The sequence below is a fragment of the Suillus plorans genome (genome assembly GCF_016647745.1).
Source record: "Suillus plorans strain S12 chromosome Unknown HD556scaffold_99, whole genome shotgun sequence".
NCBI classification, from domain to species: Eukaryota; Fungi; Basidiomycota; class Agaricomycetes; order Boletales; family Suillaceae; genus Suillus; species Suillus plorans.
The window spans coordinates 72,721-96,761 of record NW_024537483.1 but is presented as its reverse complement, the minus strand read 5'-3'; the positions used below and the strand labels follow the sequence as shown (position 1 = coordinate 96,761).

The window sequence follows — 24,041 nt, the reverse complement described above, 5'->3', positions numbered from 1 at the left end:
CCGATTGGACATGCCATTAAGCACCCGGAGGATTGAGAAGGTGAACAACGGCGAGCACGCTGGGTTCAGAAGGTATTCACTGGATCGGAAGTGTCAAATATGCAACTTAAGTCGAAACATCAAATGTGTTCTTCATTACCTCGCAGCATAATATTAGATATTGGATGGCTTCCCGTAGGCTAACATAGAATGGAGCATAGCTCGATAACAAATCAAAAAGGAGGGAATCCATATCAGGTCCTAAACCGTGGGTGTCGTGCTCCTCCTCTGAATCAGTATGGCAAGCGGGAAGTGCATGGCCATTGGCCATGGTGTTCGGCGTTGAATACTTGCTTGCTTACGAATTTCAATATATATGCAGACGTACATTGCATTCCAAAATTAATTTATCCCACATTTTTGAACCCCCCGGAAGTTATCTGATTTGAACATTTATGCTTTTCACAATTTTTAGGCACTCACCAGGGACTGTTGCTAGCGATATTGACCTCCGATTAATAGATACTGTCTCGACACCTCTAATCAAGAGAAGCGTAGTTTTCCCAGGTTAGAAAAGGTCGTCGACTGTCTCTCGTGTGACTACTTTCCGAGGTTCCTTGGTCCTGGTCGGTGTTGCGTGCAGGCTCCATGTGTCCCAGATTCGATGTGAAACAAGATTAGACCTGAATATCATATATCAAATACAGGATGTAGTACGGCATACATACAGCTTATTGACACGATGAAGCGCGATGCGCGCATGCAGGTCAACAGAATAAAGGTTGGCGTGGCGTGTGAACTGATGGTTTCGCCTCATTGCAGTAGCCATTCTTTGCGGGGCAAGGGGGATGCGCCTAGGCGCTCGAGAAGCTGTCTGCATAAGACAACTAAATTTTAAAGGCAAAGTAGTTCCATGCAAACGATTGGAAAAAAACAAAACCTTGTTCACCTACTGTCAGCGAAGCCGGCGGCATCTAGCGAGAAGAGGTTTCCAAATCGACTAGTCGATGAGATTCTGGAGGAATACCGTGACGAAGCAGTGGGCAGTGAGCACTGGGAACCGACAAGAACACAGAGGACTTGCGTGTGCCCTGCGGAGATAGGGACGGGATGTCCTTCGGATCCACATGATGATTGTGACGAAGGTTCTGTTGCATGTGCACGCCCTGCGATGGACACAGCCTGTATCGACCAGAAGTTAATAGAATAACCCCCAAGACACATCGTGCAAGGGTAAAATGAGAGTGCGAGAATGCAACATGGACTCAGAGTGTTGTCACCTAACAGACTGCTGAACCAGTTCACGGCATCTAGGCTAGAAATTAGTTATTCCTGTTATTGAAATATTGAAGGAGCGTGCAGGGCGCGTTTCGATTGGAGCATGTGGTTCAGATAATGATACGTTAACCCATTTTAGCCACGTTTACGAAAATTAAAGTCAACACCACTTTCTAACGCGATCTCCCTTCAACCACACGCGCAAGCGCACAACTGCCGCCTACACGCCCCAAAACTCAAGGCAGGCCTATCTAAGACATATATAAACTCATACAAAGCTGAAAAAACATCCCAGATTACCCTCTTCCTTACCTCACAACCATGGCAGACACCACAGTAACATCTACCGAGACTGGCTCCAGCCCCAGAGAACACAATGCTGCCGGAGGGCCCAAGGCTATCATTAAGAACGTGGATATGACTGAAGAGATGCAGCAAGAGAGCGTTGAGATCGCATCTGCTGCTCTCGAGAAATACAACATCGAGAAGGACATCGCTGCACAGATCAAGAAAGAGTTTGACAGACGACATGGCCCCACGTGGCACGTTGTTGTCGGAAAGAACTTTGGCAGCTACGTGACTCATGGTATGTCTTTCATGCGTTGTGTTGTTAGCCCTCGTCGGATGTGATGGTTATGCAACCTGTTTGCTTTCATCGATCTCCTACAACTTTCTTGCGCTTCTGTCCTTTCTGAGAAGAAATCTAATCTGAGTCATTTCTTCCAGAAACAAAGCACTTTATCTATTTCTACGTCGGATCGCTTGCTATCCTCATCTGGAAGTCATAAAACAGCTGTAGATTCACGTCGGATAGATCAAGTAAGTTTTCTTACCTTCAATCGCGTGTTCTTTCCTTTAACCAAAATGATTATAGTACAGACAGACGCGACTCACCACTTTTCACCATGTGTATTGTACATTCCTCTGAATCCGCATTTGTCTCGCACGTCAACCGTCTTGTAATGTCCCCGCTTTTCGTGTACAAACTGTTCATTACTTTCGTGGAAGATTACCCTTTGGAACGAACACTGGCTGATAAGTTCCTAGTCCGCAATGTCTTGGAATCAAGTTGAGCCAAGACATGCACTGTCTTTAGATATGTCAGGTATTCGATGGCAATGACACTGATCATGACATGCAATCGTTGCAATGCATGACCCTGTCCGTGACAGGTTGACGGTTCCCATGAGAGGAGCACTCCTGCGGATATCCGACAACGGCGTTATGTTTGCATGTACACCGCGGAAAGAAGATAAATCAAATTTAAGTTACATAGAACTGTAAATAATACCAAGCCCACTGGTCCGTTAGAAAGCCATGAAACGTGGACAAATCGAGTACAACACGATGTGAGCCAGCTCACCCTGTCAATGGCGGAGACCTCTTATTCCTTCCAACTATCTCAACGATCACCTTTGCAAGACATTCCCCACCCTCCGCATTGAATACTCCCACTTGTATCTCCCCAAGGTCTTGCTCTGCAGGAATCCCATAAAACTCGACTACTCTCTTGTCGTCACCGCCGTGCCCCTTGAGCTCCAACTGCAAGAAGTGTGGAAGTGCTTGCCCCGACATCAGTTTTGCCTCCAGCTTGCGATATGTACCATTGGTGGACCTCATGGGAATGTGGAACTTGAACTTCTCGCCGGTCCGTACGATGAATCGAGAGACGGTGTTTTCCGTCCCTACACCGACAGGACCTAGACCAGGCTGAGAAGACGCGAGCGATGAAAATGACTTGTCGGACACAGAGCGCACGTTCGATGAACCTTCTCCGAGCGTGCGAACATAGTGCATGCCCATGCGAAGCTCATCGATACTCGTGTGGTGCGCATCTCGTCCTTCTTGGTAGACCTTTGCTGTCTGGCTGATGATTCTTCTGGTTCCTGGGGATACATCTGGTGTTACTTGATTACTAGATGGAGACCGCGGGGGAGGAACTCGGGAAGAATTTGTGAACTGTTTGAGACGAGGCTTCTCTTCGGCGGTGTGGATAGTCTGGATAGTCTCAGGACGTGATTCGTAGGAAACGATGCTTGTACTCTGTATACTTTCCCTGATAATGCTGAAAGATGCTTCTAGTCAATATCAAGCGATACGACGAAATAAGAATGTACCTTTTGTTAGCAGTGTCCTTGACAGCGGCGGGTGATGGCTCTCGCGGGCCTCGCGGCGACCTTGGTGGAGCAAAATCGGCTCGTCTTCGTGGGATGGACCTCTCATCCGTAGAGTTCGACGGAGAACTAATGAAACTAGTCATCGTACTCGTTCGCTTGACCTTCAACTCCGGGTCGTTGAAGGGATTTTCGCGTACATCTTGTGAAATTGGGGTGGCCTTGATGTCTATGTAGTCGCCTTCTAGAGGAAGCCCATCCACACCCTGACGTGCATGTCTTGACGTCAATGGCGTAGGGTACCCGATGACAGGCCTTGTTGGAGTAACCTTGCGCTTATATTTGTCGCTCACGTTCCTTGCAGTCTCCTTGATCCGCCCAAGGAACTCGGCCTTCTTCATGACACCATTGCAATCGGCGTGAACAGTCGAAGGCGTTTGAGGAACAACACGCCGGAGGCCAAGTCCAAGATTTGCGTATGCGTTGGACGGTAGATTTTCAATGGGTTGGAACGAGTTCCCCTGCCGCTGACCGAGCTCAAGACTGCCTTTCTCCGAGGTTGCGCTGGTGTCTGCCTCCTTGGACCAACCGTAACCCTTGTTTTCTTCAGGAAGACTATTGTTTCTATTGGGAGCCATCCCGTAGTACCTCTTCTCCGCATCCGACCAAGCGAATGCGCCTTCCTCACCTAGCAAGGCCGAGTCTCGAACCCTTGCGCAACGCCTAAACAGGGCCAGACCGGCGCCAAGGCTGAGCAAGCCTCCGATCACACCAAAAACGACAGACAAGATCAGTGTTGTTGTTTGGCGTCCCGCCGAGTTCGTCGTTCCTAGTCCCTGGCTCTGATTTTCCTTCTGTGGAGACACCACGGATAGTGTTGCGTGAGAAGTGGAGTGCGTGACACGGGAATATGCGACGAAGGTGATCACAATCTTTGGGACTTGTGAGTTGCCCGGGATCTGTCCAGACAGTTCCCCAGAGACCGGATCGAAGCTCAAATAATTGCTGGCATCAGGAAAGAAGGTAACACTGAGGTTAACGTCATTGTGATTTTGGGCAGTATCAGCCTTGTTAGAGAAGAATTGAGCCAGATTGAAGTGAACTTGCTGCCCTGCACCCGCATCGATGACTCCAAGGTCCGAGGCAGAGAAATAGGATGACACAACTGCCAGAGAGATCGTAGTGTCCAAGGTCTGATTGAAGTCAGTGGTGAGCCTGGCAGGCAGGATAGGTCCTCTGTTCGAGGCGCTCGTTACAGAAAGTCCAGAGGGAGGGATCCCAAAGAGCGTCCTGCTTTCCTCATCGTATTGAAGCCAATTTTTATACGCAGACACATCGATAGACAAACCGGTGATGTTTGTAGGTTCTAGAGGCTGTCCATCCACCAGCATACCAGTAAAATCGGCGGCAGCCATGATCGTGAAGTTGAAAGGAGATTCGGCCGTAACATTGACAGTGGGAAGAGTCGATAGTGCATACAGCTCGTGAGAAGCCACGACGAGGTCGAAAGAAACAGTGTCTGCGCTGTAGCCTTCCTGATCAGATGCATGGACATCTATAGATAGGGTGTAAGGCGTGGGTAGTTTAGCCTCAGATGGCGTTACTCCGTCGAAGGTCACAGTATTTGTGTTGAATGTAAGCCATTCAGGAAGAGGTGTTCCGTCCGCTTGCAAGGCCGCGTAGTATAGATCATTTGTGGCGGAGAACGTGTCACTGAGGATACCGATGCTGAAGGACCATTGAGACGGGACCCTGAGTACAGAGCCGTCCGTTTCAAGAGCCGATCCGGGAGATAAAAAGAACACCGATGAGAGCGCGGAGCTGCCTGCATAGAATTGTTTTTCTAGAGGAACTTCGAGCGTTGGAGGAGGATAGGGCGTGACGCAGATAAAGAACGATGAGGTTGCCGAGGACTCAGAGTCTGAGGCGTTCACGGTAATCTGCGGCGTGCCCTCATCTGCAGCAGAAGGCATGCCGTGGAGCGTTCGAGTTGCGTTGTCAAACGAGCACCAACTCGGTAGGCCTGAAGTAGTGTACGAAAGAGCCTGGTCCAGGTTGGTTGAAAATGTGAACTGGCTGAAGGACCAAGTGTAGTTCTCGCCGACGCGAGCAACTAGCGGCAGTTGGCCATCCAGCGGATTGTCGACAGTGACTGTCGCGCGACCCGCTAACGCGGCAGCGAGGAGGGTTAAAAGAGTGACAATCATAGTGATGGGAGTCGTAAGGCGCGACGACGACGCACGTTGGAAGACAAGTCGGCCAGCGAGCTCAGATTTCGAATTATTTAAGCGGTCAGTTGGAAGGCCAAAGATGATTGATTGAGAGAGGGAACGAACAAATACGCAAAAACAACGCGTCGCGACTAGGTCATGTGAACATTTGTCGAATCCATATTTAATTACCCTTGTGAACAAATGATCTGAGTAATCTTGAAGATAGCATGTGAAGTAACTCTGTAAGTAATCTAAATCAACGAAAGCGGAGGGAACTGATATATGGAATCTGAAAGTTGTGGTTTGGAGAAAGGAAGACATGTGCATGACGGAAAAGAAATATGAATGAATTATGTTCCAGTGAAGGCGCTGAGCCCCGCTGCTTGGATTCTCCCTGGATCTTCTGCATTCAATATACCAATCAATGCAATCAGCTCAGCCCCTGTCTCATCGCCAATTTGCTCAGGTCCACTAGGATCAAGGACATGAGCAAACACAGCAAGCAGTTGATCCATGAAGGGCAAGAGCGACTGGGGGTTCGTGCGGAATAGATGGAAGATAGCGCGGAAGACTGGGCGGTTCTCAAGGTAGTCGTTCTTGAGCGGGAGACTGCCGATCAACACAGGAAGAACCTGATCCAGAGGGACGGCAGCGGTGTTGCGAATGATGAGACGGGCAACAGCACCAGCAGCATTGTCCTTTGCATTGACTTTCGCTGAAGGGTCAGTGGGCGAGACGTCGAACAGGAGGCGGAGGGCACTGAGGACATGCATATATTGCGGCGAAAGGTCGATTTCAGAGTGTTCAACGAGAAGACCAATGGCAAAGCATGCATTGCTCTGGACCTCCGGGTCCGGGTCGCTGAGCGCGCGGTAGAACAGATCCATCAGAGGTTCTGTCGAGGGCGTGACAGAGGCTTTCATGCCAGCAATGATCTCTGCGAGACAACCGATAGCAGACGAGCGGTCGCTCATCGACCGGTTCTTCTTCTACAAACGAAGTACAGTCAGTACCTGCACAGGCGCTAGAAAGAACTCGAACTGACGTAGTATTTCGAGATAAGAGGGAAGAAGGTATTGAATGCCTGCGCGAAGTCATTGCCTAATGCATTCGCAAGCGAAGATACCAAGTCGCCTGCAGAGGAAATGAGCACTGAATCGTATTCGGCTTGATCTTCGGGTGCCTCCTCGGTTTCATCCTGATCAGGATCCTGTTGGCAAAGTGCCTTTTGCTCAAGGACCTGTACCGCGATGCTGCAGATAACATCGAGATCTCCACCAAATGTCAGCATCAACAAAAAAGTGCTGATGATTCGACTCACGGCCTTCAATAAATGCCGGTCCAATCTTGTTGATGGTCTCGGCAAGACCAAGACATAACGATGCCACAACGGTCCTGTAATAGTTTGATCAATAAGAGTACACAACTGAACATGAATTGACTGACTTGTGATCCTCAGTTTCATACATCTCAAGTAAGGGCTTCAAGCTGTGCCCAATGAGCTCTTTCACGCTCTGTTCCAGAGGGACAGTCTGGACGCTGCGTTGGCATCATGCTCAGTCATAATGAGTGCAACTCACCACTGTCGCACCAGGGGTCCAGTCTGGCGCACCGCTCAGTTCGTAGAATGTCCTGACTATCTCCAACAAAGAGTCCGTTGCGGACTTGCGAATACCCTCGTAATAATGCGTGAGCAAGTTGACGAGCTCGAGAGCACAAGGCTCGACAAAAGGGAAGAAGTGGTTGCGTGTTGCAGCGAAGAGTGTTCCAATCGTGTCTGCAGCAATTTCCTTTTCGACTGCAATCGCGCTATTGACTTCGAGCATCTTGTCGAGGTCAACGTCTTCGATCTCAAGTTGGGAGTTCCCATTGACATCGATGTCATCCGTGATGGAGATCGCGTTTGTAGGAGAGGACCCAGATGCGAATGCAACGGCAGCGTCAGTGTTAGAAACTAGAGAAAAATCCATCAGAAAACTACTCGTCCAAAAAGGACGGACAAGCATACATGTAGCAACATTATCCTCGCCATGTTCAGCTTGCTTGCAGCTCTGCAACAACGGAGGTACAACGCTGGATAGGTACGGCGCAAATTCCTCACCAAATACCCTAGCCATCACGCCAAAGAATAGGAAACTGCACTCCCGAAGACGTGCGCTGCCCATCTCAATGCCCTGGAATGCCTGTTTCATCATATCCGCGAAGTATGGACGGAAGACATCAACGCCGACAGCCTCTGCGAATGTTCCAACAGCATCCATAGCAATGCCACGGAGCTCAGTCTCCTCGCCTTCACCAGTGAGGACAAGGAAATGCTGTAATCTGTTCATGGTCGGCTGGAAGTAAGGGAGGAACTTCTCTTTTGATGCGTGTGCCGCACTACCGAGTGCTCCAGTGACCACAGTCTTGACAGTGATAGGTGCAGTGTCGAGCAGGCCAGCAAGTTGCTCCATGATAAGCTGAAGGTATTGTTCAATGACATCCTGCGAGATCTCAAGCAGTGCATCAAGAGCAGTGCAAGCCGCACGCTGAGTCTCAGGATCGTGCACCAAGCTCATGATCACCTAAAAAGCGTGCATACATCTTAGCATGGGTATCAAGTCGCAACCAACACTTCCGTGCTCACAGGAACAAGAACAGCATGCTTCGCAATACACTCTTCCTCCAGCCACTCGCACAAACAGCTGACAGCGACACATGTCGCCTTCCTGACCGACTTGTCACCGTCGTGGAGACCAGCCTCAATAACAGGCCAAATGTGGCTCATCAAAGGTGTCATGAACTCGCTGCAGCCCTCCACGGCGACGCCAAGCGCAAGCATTGCACCACGGCGATTGTTCGCATCAGGAGAAGAGAAGTACTGAGAGATAAGTGTTCGGAGGGCAGGGAAGACTTGGGTGGGGGGAAGGTTCGTGGCGAGGCCGTCGATAATACGAAGAGCAGACTAGAATAACGATTATCAGATCTAGTCATTTTCGGCTAGTAGTCAAAGTTACGTACACGGCAAGGAGCGTCGTCGTCCGAATCTGTGGGTTCGGGTTCGGTGGTAATAGGCATGAGGCCCTCCAAAATGGCTCCAGCGAGGGCCTGACTTTGGATCCTGGATTTTTTGCTAGAAAGACGACATGAATTCATTCATGTCATGGACTCAAACATGATCTTACTATTGAACAGTCCAGTTAAGGGCGTTGAGGGCCAAAATACGGATTTCAGAGTCGAGACTGCGGTTTCCACCAGCTTGAAGGAGGAACGATGCTAGCTCCGCAATGTGAGGGCCCAGAATTGGTACTTCCTGCAGGGCGTCTCGCATATAAGTTCAAGTCAAAAAAAACTGAAATCAAAACGCACAAGGATGAGAAGAGTCTCGAATACATCAAATAGTTGACGAGCACCAGCCTCATCCCCAGATTCGATGGATTGCCCGAGAATTCGGATCATACCAGGGAGAAGTGCTTGGAAGGATTTCTGGAGCATGCAGTAAGAAAATTTGATTAGAGAAAGAAAAATAATTTGCACGTACGATGTCAGCCTTATCATCAGAGTCAATATACTGGGCAATGACGCCCAAAGCCCTTGAGGTAGGATTAGTTTACCACCTACGATTAGTCGAAGAGCCAGGCGCACCGAACAGTCGTAATACGAACTTCGATACTCTCAGGATCATTGAGGAGACCTTCAAAGAGTTTGAAAAAGCTTTGCAAATGCTCCTGGAATCCTTCCACGATGCTCTCGAGAACAGTGAACAAAATGAAGATGGCGACTTCACGATGCGCGACTTGCGTTGATGTACATGACTGGTGTAACCACGGAAGGAGTTGTGGCCATGTTCCAGCTGCGAGTTCTATGCTAGCAGCAGCAGCGATGACACGTGCAGCAGAGTGTCGGACGAGCTTGCTGCAGCATCAAAAAAAAATGAGGAGCGAACTTTGAAAGAGAAGAAATAGACTAACTCTTGTTCAGCAAGTATCAATATGGGAAGCTGGTCTTTGATCTGCGAACGAACATCTTGAGGGAGCTGCATCCATAGATCGCCACTCTTTTGAGAAACACGCTTCCGCATCTCGACTGCAGCCAGTTGGCGAACCTAACATATTCACGTGCACATAGCCAATAACAATGAGGAATAACTAAAAAGACACCGATATGATGTATGCTCACCGCGATTTCCGGTGAACTGGCGAGTATTTGTGCGAGTGCAGATATGCATGCCGGATTTTTGTAGTATTCTGTGTTAAGCTGAGCTGTTGCCTGATACACACAATAAGTCAGGAAACACATTTAATAACGCGTCTGATAGATCGATCTCACAGCTTTAAGCTGGTTGGTATCGTTTGAAGTGGACTGCAGTAATAGATTGTGCAGCCCCTGCACAAAATTCGGCTGTTTAAAACGGGCGATAGAAAAAAAAGAAATCAGATCGGACTCGACAATAAGCATTCAGATATTTATCTGCACGTACATCCATCTTTAAAAGTCGTGAATGAGAAAGAGGAAGAGGGTGAGGGGATAGATGAGTGTCTGATTCCAATATTCCCTAATCTAAAAACTTGGCGGAGTTCAGAAAAATTTGCCACGGATCATCATGTCTAGTCAATTATCCGAAGCTACTATGATTGGAACGTAGAGTCATGCATTGCTCTTATCCGTACTATGATATCGATGACCGCAATGTATGATGCGCATGCCACGAGCCTCTGTTCCCATTAACCTTTCTTATTGTTGTCATTGTCCAACGTGACTGGTCAATGAGATATCGATGACCACGGTCATTGCAGTTATCAATCGTATCAAACCTCAAGGAGACTAGACCAGTTTTCGAAACAAAAAAAAGCACGACTCGATCAGATATATCTATATGAACCGCCTCCGAGGACAAACAAATCAGGCCCATTGATCCCACGAGCAGAACTTCCACTCTTCATTTCATCATCCCTGCATCGATTATTTATCTGCGGTTTGTTTCCACCACGTTGTGTGCCGTGCGTGCGGTCATGGTTTACTGCAGATCCAGTGCTCATCTTGTGTGTCACTGAACCCTACCACAGAGATGACAGAATTTATTCAATGGATGCATGAGCATTGACCAGTCGTATTCACAAAGGTACCACGTATCAGGCGCGCATTAAACAACGAACGACTGTGGGTCACCATCGACATCTCCAAACGCGGGCAATCGCTTCTCAAAGCAGCTACTCTACCTGTTACTGGGATTGCAAAGCACCGACGCCTCATCACTATCATCCACAGGTACATAAACACGATATCATCCTGCCTTCTGCATCGATGCGTTGCGCCCGAGGTGGGTCTGAGCTTTGCATGCCTGCCTATCCTGACAATGCACACTCATGATAACTAGGAAGTTACCAACCTCCTTGTTCTTCTTGAGTGGGTTCACGCGTCTACTCTACCTTGCAATATTGAATTTATATGTTTTTTTTCGCAAGATTGTTTGTGATACTTCTCATGATCCCAGAGAACGCATCATAGATTCAGAAACTAAGTACGAGCTGCAGATATCTAATACTCGTCATCATACATATACGAAATTATGGAAACATCGTCAAGAGATATATCGTAGATGGAAAAATGATTCCAAACTGCAAAAGAAACAAGGCAAATCGTGCCTGCAAGTTACAAAGTAAATGGGCAGTTCAACGCCTGCTGAGTACATATCGATAAAAATAAGACGTGTCCATAAGTCACAGGCAGTCCATGATCTGCGAAGTAGATACCGGTAAGAGAAATACAAAGACAAAGAAACAAATCGAGGGCCATTTACACGATGGCGAAGACAAGAGAAGAGACTTGAGATAGATGTAAGTGCGAGCCGCGGGCGGTGGCCTTCAACTCCAAGTGCTCTGAGACAAGAAGGAGGCGGTTACGCTGTTGCGGTTGCGGTTGTGTCGGGATTGGTCGTAGGGGACGTCCGACGTCGAAGACTGCAGGTATAACCGGGCGGCGCGAATACATAGTTTGTGCGCGGCCAGCGGTGGCCTTCAACCTCGCGGGCATGAAGCTCCAGGTCGTAGGGGACAGCGAGGGAGGCCGTTGCGGATCTTCGGTATTTGGTCGTAGGGGACCTCGGGAGTAGCATTGTGTGTGAAGGTGTCGGTCTTGAATGATTTCGATCGAATTTCCTGGGTCGGGCGTCTTCTGATCCAGAAGCAGTGGCGAAGGCGACAGCATAGAGGCGAGTCCGAGCTGGGCCATGGCAGCTGCCCAGCCGTCGACAAGAGCGGTTTGGTCGGCAAGGAGATCGTCATGTAGTCGTTCAAGGTCATCTACTTTAAATCAACAAACGAAGCGGACATCACCGGAAATCACTCACTGATCACAGTAGCGTGTTCTTGTTGCTTGGAGCGAGTGCGTTCGATGCTGCCACGGACAGCGGCCAAGCGAGTGGATCTAGATTCGCGCTAACGAACGACGGTGAGTGCAGCACTTGGCTTCGCAACGAACATGTCCATACCTTGTGTCTTCCCGGGCGGAAATTATGATGCCGTTTCGTATCCGGGGGTTTCAGCTGAGGCGAGACAATCTGAGTTGGGATGCTGCCAAGTGAGGGACTCGCGATCGTATGAGTCGAAGTGTCCACGAGAAGCGAAGCGTCGGTGGTCGTCAGGCGTCCGCCCTCCAGGATGATTAGAGGGAGCTGCGTCCGCTGAGAGGGTCCACTCCAGTCATCGATCGCGAGTGGTTTCGTGCCTTGAAATAGGTCGCCACTGGAACAGTCGCTGTCGTCCTACAAAGATTCAAACATTGAGCGATGAAAATGAGGAGACTGTGCGACTTCATACCTGGAGGATATTCCTTTCCTGAAGGTCCACGCCAGAGAAGTCCTTCATGAAGTCGTCATGATGATCGACGAGAGTCGTGTCAGAATCCATTGAGAGGCGTTTCGTGTTCGGAACCGGCGAAGTCGGCAGTATTGGCGTGCATAAAGTAGAACACGTATTAGATGGCTGAGTGCTGCAAGAGTCGTTTGCGATTAGATTCGGTGAAATTATTATGTCTGGCTGAGTGCTACATGGTTCGGTTGCGATTGAAATTGAGTCTGCTGCAGTAGAGAAATCGGACACTTTGTTGCAAATGAGAGGCACGTTGAGCTCGGCTAAATTGTGCTTCAGAGGGGGTTGAGCATCTTTACTGAGGAGTATCCGGGCGGTCTCGTTGGAAGCTAGAACTAGTACCGCGACAGAAATACAGAATTCGGATATGACCAGGCCAGCGGTGACGTTCTCCGCTTCTTTGATGGCCTTGGACGTCCGATCCACCACAGTGTGTTTGAAAAAGAATGCTCCGAGGCACCCAGCGACGGTGACATGGGCGGCACCGTCGAAGATAGCGGAAATCATATTGTAAGGCGAGTGAAAGTTGAGAATGAGTAGTGAAGAAGGTAATGCACGTAAATCGGGGACGGGAAATGGGAGACGCATCTCGCGGGCACGCCGTATTTATACTCTGCTCACCAGTTAAATCAGCACTGCCACGAAATAAACGAGCTCGATCGCGACGCGCCTAGTCACGTGCATGCAAAATCACTTTATGTCAGCACCACCACGCTAGGCCTGGCACGCCCTACCTGAGTACTTACTAAGTTACCTCTAGTACTAGGCGATCTGGTAACATGCCAAGACGATCAACGCTGCAGCCACAGGTGCATGAAATGGCCTATTTGGAGAGATAGGATGCCCTCTTGTGAGTGCCTGTGTATCGATAGCAAAAGGTAGCTGATAAACCAATGTTAGCGCCAGTGGCAGTGGCCGCAGCAGATCAAGGGGTGGATTCCGCATAACTCCTCTATTCAAATCATCGTTCAGACGTTCAAGGTCCGAGTCTGTTGGTGATCGGCTAGTCGTCGCCGGTCTTGTCACTGAGTATAATCCTATCGGACAGGCGGTCTCAGCTCTGTAAAGGTTCGACTATTTTGCAACCATAGATCTCATCAGATTTTATCCACAGCCCTATCTTCGTCATTCAGTCATATCATCGATCCTATGAAGCCTGAGATATTCGAGACGTACTCTAACCTTGGATGTCCGAATCTCGGTCTTATCTACTCATGGGTATTGGTCCGAGGACTGTTTCGCCGTGAGGCAATCCCCGAACAATATCCATCAGTAGAACAATCCACTTTCCATCTAACCATATCTGCGAGTCAGTGATTTTTCTAAGGAACAACTGTCTTCAATTCTATATGGTCTGGCTAGGGGGGACTAACATTGATCATACACTTCAGTGGACAACAAATCTTATGCAGCGACTAGCACCACCAATACTGATACAGATATTGTAAGCAGTATAACTACATAGTGACAGTTTATATACCATATTATTTCAAAACACAACGAAAAAAAATGTATCAATGAACCTCATCCAGTGAGGCCGCCCTGCGCGCCAGTGGCAGCAATGCGAGCTAAAGCATCAGCATTTGTGGTGCAGGTGATCGACGTTCCAGCAGAGTTGACGAGAGGAAGGGCAGCGCAAATGAGACCAGACCCACAAGATTGAGTCACATACGTGCCCCCTACGCACTGCGCAAAAGCGCTATCGACGCATGCATTGGTACCCTCTGCATAGAATGTTAGAGAATGACATGCTGCTTGAGTGAGGCCGACTCACCAGTGCAGAGAGAGGTAGCAGTTAGTGTAGCAAACTGCGCATTGAGCTTCTGAGCATCCTGACCGTTAGTGAGCTTGAAGTTTCCACTAGTGCTTGAGGGCATTGCGGATGCGACGGCGGCGATAGAAGCTGCCATGGTGGGCGAAGCAGTAGGTGTGGACTCGGTTGGATCCTCCTCGCAGTCAGAATCCGAAGAAGAACCAGACGAAGGTATAGCGGAAGAAGTGGCCACTGTTGAGGTGCTATTGCTTCCATCAGTGGTCTTATTGGAGGCAGTTGTGCCACCGACACCGGGATTCTGGGTGAGATCCACGAGTTGTGTGCCATCAGCGATGGGACCGGTGGGGTTTGCGGGGCAAGAACCAGCCGGGTTGACGGGTGCACTCATACCGAAAGGGATAGTCCCGCTACCACCAACGGCAATACCACCGACAAAGGTCGTTGGCTTATCACCCTGGAACTGACACTGGAAGAGCCCATTGAGCTCAGCATTGCGCGGGGCTGACTGACAATAGGGCACGCTCTGTGATGTAGGCTGTGTGTACAGAATTCTGTAAGTGGTAAAAAAAAATGGGCTTGGAAAAATACGAACAGAGTTTCGGGGCTGCTGGGCAAAGATCTGAGCAAATGTAATCATGTCTGCATGGTTATTGAGAGTCTTTGCGAGGTCAATCATGTTGTCAGCGGCATCCTGCTGCTCGCATGGACCTGGAGCAGCAAGAAGAGTGCCGAAGGACGCGACAGCAACTTGGTTGCATTGGGCACCTCCGCCAGCAGTATCCTGGAGCAACATTATGAGATACGACGGACCGGGCCATCTGCAGGAACTTACGCATGCTGCCTCCCACTTGGTAGTTGAGTCAGCGATGACTTGCGCAATGCGCTTATGGACTGGAGCACCGTGCACAGAGGCAGCAGTGGCAAGAGCGAATGAAACGAGAGTAGTGAATTGCATCGTAACCAAAGGCGTTAGAATTTTCGTTGGAGAAAACCGTCCAGGTTTTAACAGCAGCACAGCTGAGAATCAGTATAGAACGAAGTAAGTTAAAAAGAGTCTCGCAAACGATGGAAAGGTGCAAGCACAGCTCGCTACAGCCAGGAAGACGAGAACGGAGAGAGCAACTGTGAATCAGCGTTGAACGTCAAAATTCGGTTGCTAGAAGAGTAAATCATGTGCTTTATACTACCCCGGAGATCAATTTTTGTGTTGCCAAACCTGGAACGAGAACAAAGAGTTTGCCACGTGCACCCTTTCATCGATTGATCAACTATTTACCGTACCGGTCGCTACACAGAGGAACAAAGACCGTTATCCGCAGAACTGTGGTTATTGTTGAGGGAAGAAGGACGACCGCCGCATGATGGTGATGGCATCACGGAACTTGTTACTTGCCCTATCAGGCTGGTACAAGTCACGTTCCTTTCATGAACCAACGTAGGCAATACTACTTTTCACAGATTCGGATTGCAGTATCACACCCGTATTCTGCCAGATGCACCACCGATGCATCGCAGCCCCGTCATCGTAGCCACAAACAGCATCTCTACGACTTGACCCGACCCTACTACTACTCCGACCGCGGCGATGATACAGTAATATCGTTCCAGATTGTAACTACTGACACCCGGCTCCATTTTCTAAATGCTGACTGTAAATCTATGGCAGCAGGAATCTAGGGGTAGCTCCCAGGCTTCCGAACCATCCTTAACTTATGGATTACCTCCTGTCATACTTGCCGCGTCGCCCCACCCCGTACGCGCAGCGCTCCACCTGTTTGTTTGCACAGTCACCTCCGCGCTTCGACCCCCACCATGACATCACAATATTAATATTGTTTGTCCCTCATCTGAACTCCCCCACCAACCACCTCTCGGACTCCGAGTCCGTTCGTGACCGCGTCATGCGCCACAAAGTTCGCAGGAGTGGCAGCAGAAGCAGATGTAACGTAATTTATACTTCCAATATTATCTATCGTTCCTGACTAGTATGACAGTCCAAGGTATTCAAGACTTGTCCACTGACAAAAGGCTGGCCTGGTTGACTTGCATTGGAAGAACGACGGCCCACCATTTGGCGCGTTCATTGCAAATTCGTGCGGAATCCATCCATGGCATGGAGTATATGATGACCCCTCATATCAATATGCATGAGAAGGTCGATGAGCGCCTATATGTCATATTTTTATCAACTAGACTTCGGCCCTGCAGGAATTTTTCCCTGAATATTACAACCTTCCAAATGGTGCAATTATAGTATGACTCGCTCTTAGCGCTTGATGCTAGCAATTTTTGATTCAGAATATCATCATCCTCAGCAAAGATGGCGTTGTTGTCCTCGATGATACATATGAAGGGTGGGTACATAGCCCGAGGCGTTGAGACTTCTACACTATCAAGATATTATCTTACCCCAACTTAGCGGTGATGAGCGTTGTGCAGGGGATGGCTATCGCCCTCACAATTTTTCGTGTCTCGTTCCGACTACACATAAGGAGATTTTGGTGGGAGGACGCATGGGCTGCTACGGCTGGATCGTGTGGCATAGCGTATCTGGTTGGTTCCTGGGTTCATCTACTCTCTCGTGCGTATCGTATCATTCGTTGATCTTGTTGTGTTGCTCATATGAATGGACTTGGCGTAGGAGGAACGGCGTGTGTAGTTTCTTTTTGGGTGACAACGATCATGTCCACCTGCATAAATTGGTGAGATCCTGTTCCTCCTCACTTTGGTCTAGGAAAACAAACAGACTTGAAGGTTTACACGCATGAGCATATTGTTTGCCATCGCACGGGTTGCACGGTCCACGCAGCGTCTTTATCGTCTGTCCATGGGCCTCGCGATTCTCTTCTTCCTGACGGAGGGAGTTCTAATGGCGCAAAAGGTGCGGGAAATTGAATCGAACAGTGAGTGGTACCAGTTGCCTTGTCCTTCGTGCCACGTCGGCCATTCGATGGCAGCGTACCAACTCGCAAGTAGGCCTCGCACCACCTTTTACTCCATTCTATGCTCATCACACTATTCAATCAGCCAAGTTCGTCGCTGACACTATTCTGGTGGCCTTTTCCTTCCGATTACTCTGGAACGTCAACCTGCCCTCTCGACAGCGGCGGATGATTCTCGCGATATTTTCATCCAGCATTATCATGACCATGTTCTCCCTGTTTCATGCTATCACCAATTTTCTAGTTGATATATGGATAGAGATGATTGCAGTCAATTTAGAGGTAGAGTTGTTCCTTCATCTCATCCATTCAAAATTTCAATTCCTGTGTCAAGGTATCATCTTCCCTGATAATTTGCAACCTGCTGGTGGTTGTGACTTATGCGTACCGGGTGCTTAACCGTGAACCTGACGATCCGGAAGATGTCAACTATAGCGGTCCAATTCCATCTGTCTCCACATCGCAACAGCTCACCACTATTACCCTCGGTTTTGTCACTGAGACTTCCACTTCTTTCCACTCCCTCGATTCACCAGCAGCCTCCGTCCCGGATCGCAAAGAGGATATGAGATCTGTTTGATCCAATAAGTACCAGTGATCATAATCTACAATTACATGCGTTGGAACCCTGGGATAACTGTCCCCCTTCTTCACCATCTAACTGCAGCTAAAATTAGATGCGAGAAAGCCCACCTCGCGGATCTTCATACATTGCAATTGGTTGTATTCTCATGAATCAGTTTTTCCTGCGCGCCTTGTCTGGATACTCAATTCATGATGGCAGTAAGATATTGAACACTATACTAGAACCCTGTAACCTCAGGGAGGTGGTGACTTGCATCACGATCATAGGCCTTTTATGCGTTCCCGTCACCAGCACATGAGTTGCTGTGTATAGTGTCATACGCTTTCCCTAGTGCACAGGTGCTGCATGCGACTCAACTCGATTGCTGATCCCTTTCATCTCCCAAGGTTTTGCGAGCTCGTAATATGTGCGTTCTAAACATAGATGAAGTTACTCACTAACATAACCCTGCGGTGATCATCGATCACTCCAACGGCAGCCCAAACGGGTTTGGTGCTGATTACTCCTTCAAGTAATCGATTGGAGGCAATACCCACTTGACTTCCCCCGCGCTGCATCGTCGCTTCCTCAATAAGTTCAACTTTTCAATACATTCGATAGCGGCTGGCTTGGATAAGCGAAGCCCAAGTCAGAGCGTTGCGAGGCGGACCACGTTCTTAGCTCCCGCTGCAGTCAGCGTCTCCTAGGTTAAGAGTCCGCTGGCTAGGGCAAGGGAGACGCTAGGATGGCGGGGACGCCAGCGGTTTCGAACCAGCGAAAGTTCTTGTCAGGGGGCTACTGCGCACTACCCCAACCCGCCGACCTTTTCGTTCTGTTTAGGATAATAATATTGTGCCTATGATATACCTAGTGGGAGTACAGGCTCTGTCGCACGACTGCAACCGCGAAACGATGACCGACCAGCTGCGTCGAGTAACCACGACCCACCGGGAGGGTAGTTGACGATTGGGGAGGGCTAGTGGGTAAGGCCTCAAGCTTCAAGTCTCGCACATCGAGACCCTGAACCTCCGCTTACTGTTTTTCGGTCGTTTCCGAACCGAACAGGGAATTGGTGTTTCCCGATGGCTGGAAAGAAGGGGTGTCCAGGGGTCTCCTTGTGTGTAAGAACACGTTATCCCCAACATGCCATGCCGCTTCTGCCAGGTAGCCAAGCTAAGGCTTGTGGCAATGCTTCCACGCCCTTCAAGCTGCCCTCAGCATGCAGTTACCTGCGAGTGATTAACAGGCAGTACACGGTACAAGATAAGGCCTACCTAGTGCCATCGGGGCGTTGTCTTGTATCATCATCAATCGATAATGCAAACGAGCTACTACCCAACCCCAATTATGATCTCCGCGAACGGGCATTACCCACCTAGAAGTCCTCCGCCTAATGGATTATTGCGCAGGTTGACCCATACACCAAGATCCTCTGTGGACAGGAACTCGCAAATTGCAGCCTCTGCAGGAGATAATGCACTTGCTGAAGCTTCAAAACACATGGATTTGTGGTTTTGTGATGGTTCGGTGCGTATAATGACCGCCTGTGATCGAGCGCAGACTGAGGCCACAATTGGGCTTTAATAGATCATTTTGAGAGCAGAAGACACCTTATTTCGTGTGCACAAGTCTCAACTTGCTCGCCACTCGGCGTTCTTCCGCGATCTCTTCTCATTGCCACAACCCAGTGCGGATAATACATCCTCTTCTCCGACCGTGGTTGTCAGCAACGACCCTACACTACAAATAGATACGACCAATGAAGTAGAAGGGTGTCCTGTTCTGCGATTGCACGACACGGCAGAGGACGTTGAGAATCTCCTCACGGCACTTTATGATGGCCCGTAGGTCTCATATAGCGCGCTGCGTTTTCATGTGACGAATTCTGTACAGAAACTTTGGGAAGAATGACCCTACCGATTTTCGCATGGTTTCGGGGATACTTCGACTTGCGACCAAGTACCTTGTCGATTCGTTGAGAACCAAAGCTCTTGTTCATTTAAGCAAGGCTTGGCCGACTTCACTCAAGGGATGGGATGCTAGAGAGGACGTCACTCGTGCTGATGAAATGCAGAGTGGTCCTGGGATGTCCAATATACACCCTTCCCCTGCAGTAGGCCGCTTCTCTTGACATTTGATACGACATGGCTCATTCGCATTCAGGACGTTATTATCCTCGCACGAGAAGTCAATGCGCCAAGCCTCCTGCCTTCTGCATTCTATGACTTATCACGATACCACTATACCCAACTCTTCGAGCAGGACGACGAGAGTGGCCCTTCTATTGCACAACTGCCGTTATCAAATGCAGACCTGCAAAGGTTAGCTTTGGGGAAAGAGGCATCGCAACACGCGATCACAACTCTCATTCGCTCCATGGGATCGCACTCTCATCCGCTTCTTTTGGGGCATCACGCACACTCGCATCGCTCATGCAGAAGAGATTTCTCGGAACTTGTGGCACTGGCCACTCAGCATTATCTCTTTGATCGCGAGCGTGGTTGCACTGATCCTTTGTATGTCGCGGAGGAGCTTGGGCAACCATTGTATGATTTTGGTCAGGCTTCGAGCGTTGATGACGCGCGGTTTGGGGAATCTCGCCGCAGTGTAGAAGTATCTGAGTGCGAGGCGTGCGCGAGAGCGCTGGCGATTTGGACTACGAGGGAGAGAGAAAGAATGTGGAAGATGATACCGCTTTGGTTCCGACTGGACGTTTAATGTTCTGCATGAAATTTCTAGATTGTATTGACATGACCATCATCTCACGCCTATGTAGTATACGACTTATTTATTTTGTTGTTCCATGGAGGGCCACTGTCGACACAAGAACCCGCAAAGTTGCCTGGAGCTCAACGTCGACGCTATTTCAGAAGTGTCCAAACGGGCCGAGATCTATCCGCAAGACGAGGCTGGATATATTTGGAACTCGCCGTGTGCATGAACACATTCACATCATCCTATACGATCTCCACGAAGCTATTCCCACAAAATAAACACCGATGTACAGCCTCCAACAAATCCCTCACGATCCAACTCTGTGCAGCGACAGGCAACTGGCTCTCATCCGACGATGCAAGCGGAAGCAAGGCCTTCCGACTGCATCCGATGCACGTGCGCACCTTTGATGTCGAGAGTATGAACGAGGTGACCGTACAGCGAGCTAATATGAAAGAAAACTTGAGATGGGCTTTTCCAGCTTCGTAAAAGAGGAAGGCGTACCCCAGGCATGGCCATTTGGACAAGTTGCGCGGGTGATGTCATGCAGTGGGACTTCGGTGTGGCAAGCGGGACAGTGTTCGTGCAGCGCGGCAATTGCAGGATCGATGGAGAATGATGCAGTGAGAGCATCTGATAAAGCTTGAGCTTCATCTGATAGATCTTGTGGCGAACCAGGCAGTAGTGACTGTACTACTTCGCGGAGAACAAATGGGATATCAGGCGCTGTGACAAGGGCTCAGCGAATAAGAAGAGAAAGTAAACTATCGCCGCACTAGTGATGACGGGGATGATGGCTCTCAAGTGACGAACCAGTACCCGCAGCACGCAGTGTGAGATGGCGGCAAGTAGGCGTTGTGCGACTTGACCGCACTGTGCTTGCATCTCCGGGTCCTTGCATAGTTTCTGTGAACAAAATACTGTAAGTGTACCAGATTGGACGCTCGTAACTCGCGCACCCAACACAGGTCGGCTATGGAGAGCCTCATTCGAAGCGATAGGAGATTGGGCCAGCCGAACAAATGGGTAGTCAGGCTTTTCCGAAGCTGAGGTCGCAAGTCATCGTTCCATCCTTGCGTCCAGGATGGCAAGACTATGGTCGTTGTTTGATCTGGTGGTACTTGCGATAAAATCTCCAGTACCTGAGGGCACACCGCCGCGAAGCGCGCATTACTGCGTAGATGAAGCATCAGTGCACGCAAATGGTGAATGGGGGCACTTCCTGAGGCTTCACCATCTAAGCATTGAATGACTAGTGAGAAGTCGAGCGTTCGACTCACCACAAGAGATATCAGCAAAAGCCTCTGAAGCGGTGTGCAAGACGGTCTCATCGTCGAGCTGCCAAAATGGTGCAGTGAGTAGCATACATTCATGCTGAGCTTCATTCTTGTAGCCGAAATCTGCAGGTCGAAGGGCTCTGGAAAAACAAACGGATCCGTGGGTGATTGTAAATTATATCATTGATGACACTTACTCGTATATCCAGATGAGAGTCGACTGCGAGTCGTACGACATCATTCCACCAATCCTGTTGACATCCAAGTTAGAAATTCCCGCAGGAGTAACTTTGGCAAACAACGTTCGTGTTGTGCGAGATAGTTCCGTAGAGGTGAGGATGTCGCCTGCAAGCGGAGGACTCCAGGTAGGTTCCACGGTCATATTATGGATGACATGCAAGGAACCATCGAAAAGTGAAAGAATGAGTGCGTCGCGGTGAAGCACGTAGGATACTCCAGAGACAGGGCTAATGGCAGAGGATCCGATGGACATCTTTTGGGTTTGTAATGGGAATGCGCGAGTGCCGTTCCAAGCTGGTTCAGAACCGGGCCATGACCACAGGTACACAAGGCCGGGTTTTGTGTACACGAGGATCGGCTGGAAAATACAATCAGAGCCAGGTAAGACTGGAGAAAAAAAAGGTCAAAGAGTACGTTTCTTCCTGGTGGTTGAACCCATGCTAATGCGGTCACGCCTCGTTTGTCAGCCTCGCAAATTGGACCTTGGACGTCGAATACAGCACTGGTTGTGTACTCAGGCACAAAACCAACGTTCGAAGTAGACTGTAGATTTTGTGTGACTTTTACCAGTCCGACGTTGCCATTATCAGTGGAGAAGGCCAGTAGGGATTCGCCTTCGCCAAAATAAAGATCCTGTTCATGCAACAGACACGAGAAAGCTTACAATGACCGACAGCGTGAGTAATCCAAGGTGCCCAGCTCAAATGCGTGATCCAGTGATCGCTCAATGGTTCTGTATGGATGTACGAGAGGGAACCTCCTGAGTTGTTATGTCTGTTAAACCTGCACACAATAAGATGGACGTATTTCCAAAAAAAGACCCGCATTTACGCACCTGAAAAACTCAATACAGCCCGCCCTGTTTCCTAGGGCAAGCATCGACGAATCAAGGATCGGAGTGGGTGTGATTCTATAGTCCGGTTGTTTTGACCAGGCAAGACCTTGAACAGGATGTCAGAGGATGTGTCATAATACATTATAGAGTCACACACTAGTCACTTGCGCTCGAAGAGTGTTACGAATGATATCCTCAGAAGAGGCTGTGTCGAGTAACAGACCTGTAACATCTTGAATCTCCACAAAACTCAGGACTCATGTGAAGCAACATGAGTTTACAGCTCTCACATTGGTCCATTCTCCCTTCAAGTGATTTTTAGCAGCCGTCCAAAGTGATACTTCAGCGTTTGAGTTAAGAATGGTTATTACGCATCTCGAAGATACATATCAGCTGCATGTCAGACAAGCGGTGAGGGACATACCTTCCCCGCGATGTGAGATTACTAGGGGAGCATGCAACCCCACGAAGGGAAACATCGAGGGATCCGAGAGTAATAGCGCCCCAATCTTACCATCGTCGCAAGCCTCAAAACTAATACCGAAGAGCGGCAGCCTCAGGCATATGCTTACCTTGACATATACTCGGCCAGATATGCGTCTGTCCACGAGCCGGCTCGATCATCGTCCTGAACCACCCGAGCGTCTGCTCCCCTTGCTCATCTCCTCGAAGTGCCTTGATATCGGGTGGTGTACTGAAGTTGATACCCGAATCTGGGGTCTGAATGCAAATGTAAGGTGCCTCCTTCCACCAAGTTTGACAAAGAGTTCTTGCCATGATATGCACGGTTGCCTTGGTGGTAATACATGCCTGGCCATCGTCTGACCATTGCAGGCACCTCTCAGAAGGATTTAAAATGACAGTGGTCACTGCCAGGGACGTGTAAATTGCCATCCTCGACACAAGATAAGCCAGAGACGCGTTGAATAACGATTGTAATGATATTCAGGCTTGTCGACGTCGAACGGCGTGATCAAAACTCATGAATTTAAAATCTTTCCTCGATTGGTCTGGACTCTGCCAGTGGCTAGCTGGGGAGACAACGAACTTACATAACGCGAACTGATAAAATGATTATACAAAATCTCGTTGCGAAGCTCTCCAGACCCTCGAAGAACGTGTCCTTCCCTCCGTCGGCGCGTCCGCGTCAGCACAGAAGCGGTCGCTCCCATATGCAGATACACGGTGTGGGACTGGTCACTGCGTAAACATTATAGACGATGCCCAATAGCGACGTGGCATTGACGCGGCATACTATCCC

The 24,041-nt window shown here is 49.2% G+C and overlaps 9 protein-coding genes across 9 annotated transcripts; 4 read left to right on the top strand and 5 right to left on the bottom strand.

Annotated features, from left to right (window-relative positions):
* Window positions 1-1,384: 1,384 nt before the first annotated feature.
* HD556DRAFT_1417793 (outer dynein arm light chain 8) lies at window positions 1,385-2,462 on the top strand. Its single transcript, XM_041304388.1, has 4 exons — window positions 1,385-1,498; window positions 1,553-1,843; window positions 1,984-2,076; window positions 2,132-2,462. The coding sequence occupies exons 2-3, from the start codon at window positions 1,579-1,581 to the stop codon at window positions 2,043-2,045; spliced, it is 327 nt and encodes a 108-aa protein (XP_041153506.1). The 5' UTR covers window positions 1,385-1,498; window positions 1,553-1,578; the 3' UTR covers window positions 2,046-2,076; window positions 2,132-2,462.
* HD556DRAFT_1417789 (uncharacterized protein) lies at window positions 2,463-5,651 on the bottom strand. The gene is made up of 3 exons (XM_041304387.1): window positions 3,375-5,651; window positions 2,621-3,322; window positions 2,463-2,535 (listed from the first exon to the last, which is right to left on the bottom strand). Exons 1-3 carry the CDS (start codon window positions 5,576-5,578, stop codon window positions 2,526-2,528), a joined length of 2,916 nt encoding a protein of 971 aa, XP_041153505.1. The 5' UTR covers window positions 5,579-5,651; the 3' UTR covers window positions 2,463-2,525.
* Window positions 5,652-10,164, bottom strand: HD556DRAFT_1417787 (armadillo-type protein). The gene is made up of 16 exons (XM_041304386.1): window positions 10,044-10,164; window positions 9,893-9,964; window positions 9,743-9,832; window positions 9,535-9,668; window positions 9,209-9,478; window positions 9,105-9,156; window positions 8,933-9,049; window positions 8,749-8,876; window positions 8,585-8,696; window positions 8,211-8,528; window positions 7,593-8,148; window positions 7,165-7,538; window positions 7,031-7,116; window positions 6,906-6,979; window positions 6,630-6,856; window positions 5,652-6,573 (listed from the first exon to the last, which is right to left on the bottom strand). The coding sequence occupies exons 1-16, from the start codon at window positions 10,047-10,049 to the stop codon at window positions 5,935-5,937; spliced, it is 3,255 nt and encodes a 1,084-aa protein (XP_041153504.1). The 5' UTR covers window positions 10,050-10,164; the 3' UTR covers window positions 5,652-5,934.
* A 538-nt stretch (window positions 10,165-10,702) lies between these two features.
* HD556DRAFT_1072415 (uncharacterized protein) lies at window positions 10,703-11,292 on the top strand. Its single transcript, XM_041296066.1, has one exon. It carries the CDS (start codon window positions 10,930-10,932, stop codon window positions 11,224-11,226), a length of 297 nt encoding a protein of 98 aa, XP_041153503.1. The 5' UTR covers window positions 10,703-10,929; the 3' UTR covers window positions 11,227-11,292.
* Window positions 11,207-13,134, bottom strand: HD556DRAFT_1417776 (uncharacterized protein). The gene is made up of 5 exons (XM_041304385.1): window positions 13,103-13,134; window positions 12,382-13,045; window positions 12,054-12,326; window positions 11,913-12,000; window positions 11,207-11,865 (listed from the first exon to the last, which is right to left on the bottom strand). The coding sequence occupies exons 2-5, from the start codon at window positions 13,018-13,020 to the stop codon at window positions 11,360-11,362; spliced, it is 1,506 nt and encodes a 501-aa protein (XP_041153502.1). The 5' UTR covers window positions 13,021-13,045; window positions 13,103-13,134; the 3' UTR covers window positions 11,207-11,359.
* A 354-nt stretch (window positions 13,135-13,488) lies between these two features.
* Window positions 13,489-15,366, bottom strand: HD556DRAFT_1072672 (uncharacterized protein). Its single transcript, XM_041296067.1, has 4 exons — window positions 15,039-15,366; window positions 14,799-14,987; window positions 14,207-14,741; window positions 13,489-14,156 (listed from the first exon to the last, which is right to left on the bottom strand). The coding sequence occupies exons 1-4, from the start codon at window positions 15,159-15,161 to the stop codon at window positions 13,957-13,959; spliced, it is 1,047 nt and encodes a 348-aa protein (XP_041153501.1). The 5' UTR covers window positions 15,162-15,366; the 3' UTR covers window positions 13,489-13,956.
* Window positions 15,367-16,627: 1,261 nt separating this feature from the next.
* HD556DRAFT_1248814 (uncharacterized protein) lies at window positions 16,628-17,728 on the top strand (the record flags this gene model as incomplete). The annotated part of the gene is made up of 5 exons (XM_041298798.1): window positions 16,628-16,787; window positions 16,848-16,908; window positions 16,961-17,178; window positions 17,234-17,430; window positions 17,483-17,728. Coding segments are annotated over 5 exons (882 nt in total), but the record flags the coding sequence as incomplete, so codon positions are not given.
* A 1,302-nt stretch (window positions 17,729-19,030) lies between these two features.
* Window positions 19,031-20,431, top strand: HD556DRAFT_1248783 (uncharacterized protein; the record flags this gene model as incomplete). Its single annotated transcript, XM_041298796.1, has 5 exons — window positions 19,031-19,240; window positions 19,301-19,557; window positions 19,607-19,826; window positions 19,877-20,259; window positions 20,320-20,431. 5 exons carry the CDS (start codon window positions 19,031-19,033, stop codon window positions 20,429-20,431), a joined length of 1,182 nt encoding a protein of 393 aa, XP_041153499.1.
* A 67-nt stretch (window positions 20,432-20,498) lies between these two features.
* On the bottom strand, window positions 20,499-23,899 carry HD556DRAFT_1417746 (transcription factor IIIC subunit delta N-term-domain-containing protein). Its single transcript, XM_041304384.1, has 15 exons — window positions 23,833-23,899; window positions 23,555-23,775; window positions 23,353-23,500; window positions 23,205-23,289; window positions 23,071-23,155; window positions 22,938-23,019; window positions 22,781-22,886; window positions 22,610-22,728; window positions 22,360-22,559; window positions 21,903-22,303; window positions 21,709-21,845; window positions 21,388-21,656; window positions 21,205-21,334; window positions 20,933-21,154; window positions 20,499-20,873 (listed from the first exon to the last, which is right to left on the bottom strand). Exons 2-15 carry the CDS (start codon window positions 23,672-23,674, stop codon window positions 20,671-20,673), a joined length of 2,307 nt encoding a protein of 768 aa, XP_041153498.1. The 5' UTR covers window positions 23,675-23,775; window positions 23,833-23,899; the 3' UTR covers window positions 20,499-20,670.
* Between the last annotated feature and the right edge of the window lie 142 nt (window positions 23,900-24,041).

Coding starts and splice junctions, on each gene's coding strand:
- HD556DRAFT_1417789 (XM_041304387.1), bottom strand. CDS start 5,578: ATGATTGTCACTCTTTTAACCCTCCTCGCTGCCGCGTTAGCGGGTCGC. Junction 3,323..3,374: donor AAGGACACTGCTAACAAAAG/GTACATTCTTAT, acceptor AGCATCTTTCAG/CATTATCAGGGAAAGTATAC.
- HD556DRAFT_1417787 (XM_041304386.1), bottom strand. Junction 7,539..7,592: donor CGAGGATAATGTTGCTACAT/GTATGCTTGTCC, acceptor ATTTTTCTCTAG/TTTCTAACACTGACGCTGCC. Junction 6,857..6,905: donor ACCGGCATTTATTGAAGGCC/GTGAGTCGAATC, acceptor CATTTGGTGGAG/ATCTCGATGTTATCTGCAGC.
- HD556DRAFT_1072415 (XM_041296066.1), top strand. CDS start 10,930: ATGATAACTAGGAAGTTACCAACCTCCTTGTTCTTCTTGAGTGGGTTC.
- HD556DRAFT_1417746 (XM_041304384.1), bottom strand. CDS start 23,674: ATGGCAATTTACACGTCCCTGGCAGTGACCACTGTCATTTTAAATCCT. Junction 22,304..22,359: donor TTCAACCACCAGGAAGAAAC/GTACTCTTTGAC, acceptor TGTATTTTCCAG/CCGATCCTCGTGTACACAAA. Junction 21,335..21,387: donor CCATAGCCGACCTGTGTTGG/GTGCGCGAGTTA, acceptor TTTTGTTCACAG/AAACTATGCAAGGACCCGGA.
- HD556DRAFT_1072672 (XM_041296067.1), bottom strand. CDS start 15,161: ATGCAATTCACTACTCTCGTTTCATTCGCTCTTGCCACTGCTGCCTCT. Junction 14,742..14,798: donor CCCAGCAGCCCCGAAACTCT/GTTCGTATTTTT, acceptor CTGTACACACAG/CCTACATCACAGAGCGTGCC. Junction 14,157..14,206: donor TGCTACCTCTCTCTGCACTG/GTGAGTCGGCCT, acceptor CATTCTATGCAG/AGGGTACCAATGCATGCGTC.
- HD556DRAFT_1417776 (XM_041304385.1), bottom strand. CDS start 13,020: ATGCGTCTCCCATTTCCCGTCCCCGATTTACGTGCATTACCTTCTTCA. Junction 12,327..12,381: donor AGGAAAGGAATATCCTCCAG/GTATGAAGTCGC, acceptor GAATCTTTGTAG/GACGACAGCGACTGTTCCAG. Junction 11,866..11,912: donor AGAACACGCTACTGTGATCA/GTGAGTGATTTC, acceptor GATTTAAAGTAG/ATGACCTTGAACGACTACAT.
- HD556DRAFT_1417793 (XM_041304388.1), top strand. CDS start 1,579: ATGGCAGACACCACAGTAACATCTACCGAGACTGGCTCCAGCCCCAGA. Junction 1,844..1,983: donor TGGCAGCTACGTGACTCATG/GTATGTCTTTCA, acceptor CATTTCTTCCAG/AAACAAAGCACTTTATCTAT.